The sequence below is a fragment of the Rhinopithecus bieti genome, unplaced genomic scaffold (genome assembly GCF_001698545.2).
Source record: "Rhinopithecus bieti isolate Rb0 unplaced genomic scaffold, ASM169854v2 scaffold_9670, whole genome shotgun sequence".
Classification (NCBI taxonomy): domain Eukaryota; kingdom Metazoa; phylum Chordata; class Mammalia; order Primates; family Cercopithecidae; genus Rhinopithecus; species Rhinopithecus bieti.
The window spans coordinates 1,235,663-1,242,603 of NW_016806180.1; the positions used below are offsets into that span (position 1 = coordinate 1,235,663).

Consider the following 6,941-nt stretch of genomic DNA (forward strand, 5'->3'; position numbering starts at 1 on the left):
TTTTTAGTAGAGACGGGGTTTCACCGTGTTAGCCAGGATGGTCTCGATCTCCTGACCTCGTGATCCGCCCGTCTCGGCCTCCCAAAGTGCTGGGATTACAGGCTTGAGCCACCGCGCCCGGCCTGTGTTGTATCTTTAAATACTATGACATTAATGTAGAGATTCCTGGTTTTAAATGCACATACAGAAAGTCTTCTTGGTTTTAATTCAGATATGTCTTTAGAAAAGTATCTTTTTGTTTTTTAAACCTCTTGCTCAGGTACTTGTTTTGGCTCCAACAAGGGAACTGGCAAACCAAGTAGCCAAAGACTTCAAAGATATAACTAGAAAACTCAGTGTGGCGTGTTTTTATGGTGGAACATCATATCAAAGCCAAAGTGAGTAAATATGTATGATATAAACGCAAAGATGTATTTGATACTTATATTTAAATAAATGTGAAAGTGTGAATTTTACATATTGTTGGCATTTCTCTCTTCTCACAGTTAATCATATTCGAAATGGTATTGACATCTTGGTTGGAACCCCTGGTCGTATCAAAGACCATCTGCAGAGTGGCCGATTGGATCTTTCTAAACTGCGACATGTTGTGCTTGATGAAGTGGATCAAATGTTAGATTTAGGTTTTGCTGAACAAGTTGAAGATATTATTCATGAATCCTACAAAACTGGTATATCCTAATTCAAAATAAGCACATTCACAATTATTCTTCGATCTTAAATGCAAACGAGTTTTTATTTAATAATTCTTATTGCAGTGTCCCGTGTTCTAACAAAACTAAAATAATTTGTTATCTGTTCTGTCCTTGAAAAAGAAAGTATGATAGCATCTTTTAACTATTTTCGTAGCTTTCTATGCTTTATTCTGGTTTTTTTTTTTTTTTTTTTTTTTTTTTTTTTTTTTTTTTTTTTTTTTATAGTCAGTGGTTAGATTTACTAACTCATTTTATTGATTTTTTTGTTCATTGTTCCTTCTTAAATTCTCACCTTCCTTTTAGGTTCAGTTCTCTTCCTATTGTCCCCCAGTTTTGCAAGTTGAAAGTTTTAATACTTGCAATGAAGTCTCTGTGTTAAAAATTCACCCCAAGTTTTAAATTTTTCATTATTTTTTTGAAGCTTGGAATTTTTAAAAGCTGGGTACATCATGGGAAATTAAGAAAACATTTGAATTCTTTTTGTTTATTTAAGATTCTGAAGACAATCCTCAGACTTTACTTTTTTCTGCAACTTGCCCACAGTGGGTATACAAAGTTGCAAAAAAATACATGAAATCCAGATATGAGCAGGTTGACCTTGTTGGAAAAATGACTCAAAAGGCTGCAACTACTGTGGAAGTAAGTAGCTTTCTAGCATGGTAGATTTTAGCTTTTAGTTGGTATTTACTTTTGACATTTGTTGAAGCTAAACTTAAGTTTTGGGTACCTCTTCAGGCCTAATCTTTCTTTTTTGCTCTTAGTAAGACACCAATATATTTTTATAGTCTGAGACTGAGTAGCAGAATAGAATAAATAGAGGGAAAACAAGCACATGAATAGGCAAGTCCTAATAGGAAACACACAAGCAGCCATAGAGACAGATTTGAAGTGTTTGTTTCTCTCTTTAAAGCAGCTCAAAAAACAAAAACAAAAAACAACAAAATATTTACAACGTGACAGGGCTATTTATATTGACTAGAAAAGAATAGTGTGGAGATAATTTGTTAAAGCTGAGGTGAAAAAAAGTTAGATCCTCATCCCATTCCCCTAAACCAAAAAAATTTCTCAAAGATTTGAAAAATTAAGCTGTAAAACAGCTTAAAGCAGATGTAGGTGAATAAAGAGTTTTTTGATTTCAGGAAAGGGAATGCTTTTCTAACATACAAGTTGGGTAGGGCATGGTGGCTAATGTCTATAATCCCAGCACTTTGGGAGCCCAAGGTGGGCAGACCACTTGAGGTCAGGAGTTGGAGACCAGCCTGGCCAATATGTTGAAACCCTGTCTCTACTAATAGAAAAATTAACCGGCCTGGTGGTGGGTCCCTGTAGTCCCAGCTATTTGGGAGGCTGAGGCACGAAAATCACTTGAACCCGGGAGGTGGAGGTTGCAGTAAGCTGAGATTGTGCCGCCGTAATCCAGCCTGGGTGACAGAGGGAGACCCTGTCTCAAAAAAAAAGCCCAGAGAAGTCAGAAGAAGAATCCATAAGGGAAAAGGTTTATGATTTTCACTCCTTGAAAGTTAAACCAATGGTATGTTTAAAAAAAGAATTAGGGCCGGACGTGGTGGCTCACGTGTGTAATCCCAGCATTTTGGGAGGCCAAGGCAGGCAGATCACAGGGTCAGGAGATCGAGACCATCCTAGCAAACATGACGAAACCCTGTCTCTACTAAAAATACAACAATTAGCTGGGTGTGGTGACGCGCAACTAATCCCAGCAACTTGGGAGGCTGAGGCAGGAGACTTGCTTGAACCCAGGAGGAGGAGGTTGCAGTGAGCCAAGATCGTGCCACTGCACTCCAGCCTGGTGGCAGTGTGAGACAACATCTCAAAAAAAAAAGTAATATTTACAGTATTTATGACAGTCAACTAGGTAACGTATGTCATCTTTCTATTTAATAGGTGCATATATATGTGTATGTAGGAAAGACTAGGTGACTAAGTGGATAGTAGTATCTGCAGAATGTAATGCAGTGGTTAAGAATTAGTGATAAAAACCAAATTATGCAATGATGTGTACAAAAATTACACTATTTAAAAAAATACTAAATGGATTCCTTAGGCATTTATGTAAATATGCAAAAGCAGGTTGAAAGAATAAACATCAAATAATGATTACTTCTGGGAAAGGGAGTGCTGGATGGTAAAAAGAAGCTTTGTGGGCGGGGCACGGTAGCTCATGCCTGTAATGCCAGCACTTTGGGAGGCCAAGGCGGGTGGATCATGAGGTCAGGAGTTGGAGACCAGCCTGGTCAACATAGTGAAACCCCATCTCTACTAAAAATACAAAAATTGGCTGGGCATGGTAGTGCATGCCTGTAGTCCCAACTACTCGGAAGGCTAAGGTAGGAGAATTGCTTGAACCCAGGAGGTGGAGCTTGCAGTGAGCCAAGATTGCACCACTGCACTCCATCCTGGGCAACACATTGAGACTCTGTCTCAAAAAAAAAAAAAGAGTAAAAAATAAGAAGCTTTGTGTGTTTTGTAATGGTTGAAAGTTTTGCAGTAAGAATGTAAAATGTATCAGTAAAAAAAGTTGATAAGGACATTTTCAAACGTATAAAATTGAATAGTAAATTGAATAGAAAGATTGGATAGTATAAAGAACATGATGTACCCATTACCTATTACTAGTCTTTAACAATGATCTTTTCTTCACCCCTACATTTGAAACAATCCCAGTCATTTCATCTTCAAGGAATAGTATATTCTTCTAAAATGGTGACTAAGGACTCTTTAAAACCACAGTCATTATCATAGTAGAAGAAAAACAGTAATTTATTTATTATTTTTTTGAGACGGAGTTTCACTCTTGTTGCCCAGGCTGGAGTGCAGTGGTGTGAGCTCAGCACAGTGCAACCTCTGCCTCCCCAGTTCAAGTGATTCTCCTGCCTCAGCCTCCCGAGTAGCTGGGATTACAGGCACCCACCACCACACCTGGCTAATTTTTTGTGTTTTTAGTAGAGATGGGTGTTTCAGGATGTTGGCCAGGATGGTCTGAAACTCATGACCTCAGTCTCCCAAAGTCCTAGGATTACAGGCATGAGCCACTGCGACTGGCATAGTAATTCTTATAATCATTAAATACCTAGTGTGCACATTGCCGTTGCTATCTTTTTTAAATAGTTTGTTTGAATCTGGATCCAAATAGAATTCTTACATTGCTACTGATTGATATGAGTCTTAAACATTTTATAGTCTATAGTTCCTATTTTTTCTTTGCAATTTTCTGTTGAAAAAACTGATTTGTTGGCTAGGCGCGGTGGCTCACCTGTAATCCCAGCACTTTGGGAGGCTGAGGCCAGTAGATCACCTGAAGTCAGGAGTTCGAGACCAACCTGACCGGTGAAACCCCATCTCTACTAAAAATACACAAATTAGCAAGGCATAGTGGCACGTGCCTATAGTCCCAGCTACTTGGGAGGCTGAAAAAGGAGAATCGCTTGAACCCAGGAGCTGGATGTTGCAGTGAGCTGACATTGTGCCTCTGAACTCTAGCCTGGGCGACAATGTGAGACTCCATCTCAGAAAAAAAAACAACAGAAAAACTCATTTGTCTTATGAGTTTCCCATAGTCTGTTTTGCTGATTTGCATCCCTGTGGTTTTTATTTTTATTTATTTTTTTACTGTTAATACCACTCAAAGGTGTGGTGGGTTTTCTTGTTTGTTTGTGTTGTGTGTTTCTTTTTGTTTTGAGACAGAGTCTTGCTCTGTTGCCCAGGCTGCAGTGCAATGTTATTCTTTAATATCATTAAAAAATGAAAGCATGATCTCAGCTCACTGCAGCCTCCACCTCCCAGGTTCAAGTGATTCTCCTGCCTCAACCACGTGAATAGCTGGGACTACAGGCATGCGCCACCATGCCCGGCTAATTTTTGTATTTTTAGAAGAGATATTGTTTTGCCATGTTGGCCAGGCTAGTCTGAAGTCCTTATCTCACGTGATCTACCCGCCTCAGCCTCCCAAAGTGCTGGGATTACAGGCGTGAGCCACCATTCCCAGCCTCCATTCCCTTGTTTCTTTATCCACTGTCAATCACTGAGACAGGTATATCTCAATGGATATACCTGTTTTGGATATTTCGTGTACAGTCATGTGCTGCATAACGATGTTTTAGTCAGTGATGGACCATATATACAATGGCACATATTCGATGGTTGTCCCATAAGATTATAATGGAGCTGTCCTATACAGGTGTATCAGTTTTTATCTTTTATGCCATGTTCTTACTGTACCTTTTCTGTGTTTAGATATGTTTAGAGACACACATACTTACCATTGCCTACAGTGTTCAGTACAATAACATGCTGTTTAGGTTTGTAGCCTAGGAGCGATAGGACATATATAGCCTAGGTGTGTGTAGTAGGCTATACCCTAGGTTTGTGTACGTACGCTCTGATATTTGCATAATGATGAAGCCGCCTAACAATACATTTCTCAGAACGTATCCCTGCCATTAAGCAATGCGTGACTGTAAATGTAATCATACCATATGTGACTTTTTATGTCATTTCATTCATTTAGCGTAATGTTTTTGAGGTTCATTCATATTGTAATTTTATTATGTACAATGAAATGCAAAATCTTGTGTACATTTGCCTATTTTTGAAAAATTCATATGTGTGTAACCCAAACCCTTATCAGCATATCAATATTGCCATCATCCTAGAAAGTTCCCTCATGCCCCTTCCCAGTCGGTATCCCCGGTTCAGAGACAACCACTGTTCTGATTTTTCTTCCGCAATTGATTGGTTTTGCCTGTTCTGGAACTTCATATAAATGGAATTATACTGTGTGTGCTCATTTTCTGTTAAGACTTTATTCGGCATTTTTTTAAGGTTCATATTGTTCCATGTATATCAGTAGTTGGTTTCTTTTAATTGCTGACTGGTATTCTGTTTGAATATACTGCAGTTTGTTTATTCTTTCATCAGTTTATTGATGGCCATTTGTCTATATTGTTTTTAAGTGCTGCTGAGGAGAGTCTTTGTCTTACAGTCTCCCAGGAAGGCTAATTCTTGACTGGATAGAAAAAGTACACAAGAGAAGTATTTTAAAATAATTTTAATGAAGCAAATACTGTGATATTTTCTTTCTTCAAAGCATTTGGCCATCCAGTGTCAATGGTCTCAGAGGCCGGCAGTTATTGGAGATGTCCTTCAAGTCTACAGTGGGTCTGAAGGGAGGGCTATTATTTTCTGTGAGACCAAAAAGAATGTAACTGAAATGGCCATGAATCCACACATAAAACAGGTAAGTCTTTTTTTCATGCTTTCTGTAATTGAAATTATGGGGATGAATCACTGAACGAAAATTATATTGTCCTTTGTGGACTAGATTTGATAGTCATTCTCAAAATTGAGTTGTAAGGCTGGGTGTGGTGGCTCACACCTGTAATCCTGTGACCTGGTAAGTCAGGATAGATTTTATCAGTTTTGTTTGTTTGTCTTGAGACAGGGTCTCCCTGTTATGCCCAGGCTGGAGTGCAGTGGGACAGTCATGGCTCACTGCATTCTTGACTTCCTGGGCTCAGGTGATTCTCCCACCCCAGCCTCTTGAGTAGCTGGGACTACAGGCACGTGCCACAATGCCCAGCTAATTTTTTGCGTATTTTGTAGAGATGAGATTTCACCATGTAGCCCAGGCTGGTCTTGAACTCCTGGGCTCAAGGAATTCCCCCCTGACCCCACCCCGGCCTTGTAGCCTGCCAAAGTGCTGGGATTATGGATGTGAGCCATCACACCTGACCTCTATCAGATTTTATCATTTTTTTTTTAAGACTTTGAAAATGTGATCTGGAAAATATAAAAGTTGAAACAAAATGAATTTCTATGGGTAAGAGAGGGTAATATTTTAGAGTTGTGTTATAAAACTGCAAATTTTTATTGAATTACTAAATCAGAATACTAAATCCATGTGTCTTTTTCTTTCTCAAAAAGTATCTTTTGGCTGGGTGCGGTGGCTCACGGCTGTAATCCAGCACTTTGGGAGGCCAAGGCAGGTGGATCGCCTGAGGTCAGGAATTTAAGACCAGCCTGGTCAACATGGTGAAACCCCATCTCTACTAAAAATATAAAAATTAGCCGGTGTGGTGGTGGGTGCCTGTAATCCCAGCTGCTCAGGGGTCTGAGGCAGGAGAATCGCTTGAACCCAGGGTTGGAGGTTGTGGTGAGCTGAGATCATGCCACTACACTCCAGCCTGGATGACAGAGTGAGACTCTGTCTCAAAAAAAAAAAAAAGAAAT

General features: G+C 39.4%; 1 protein-coding gene across 1 annotated transcript in view; it reads left to right on the forward strand.

Annotated features, from left to right (window-relative positions):
- The window catches only part of DDX50 (DExD-box helicase 50), a 43,816-nt gene that overhangs the window by 10,094 nt on the left and 26,781 nt on the right, over window positions 1–6,941 (forward strand). The window contains exons 5-8 of the mRNA XM_017875003.1: window positions 260–377; window positions 486–671; window positions 1,189–1,334; window positions 5,800–5,949. Coding sequence (XP_017730492.1) covers window positions 260–377; window positions 486–671; window positions 1,189–1,334; window positions 5,800–5,949 — 600 coding nt within the window. The remainder of the gene's footprint in view (window positions 1–259; window positions 378–485; window positions 672–1,188; window positions 1,335–5,799; window positions 5,950–6,941) is intronic.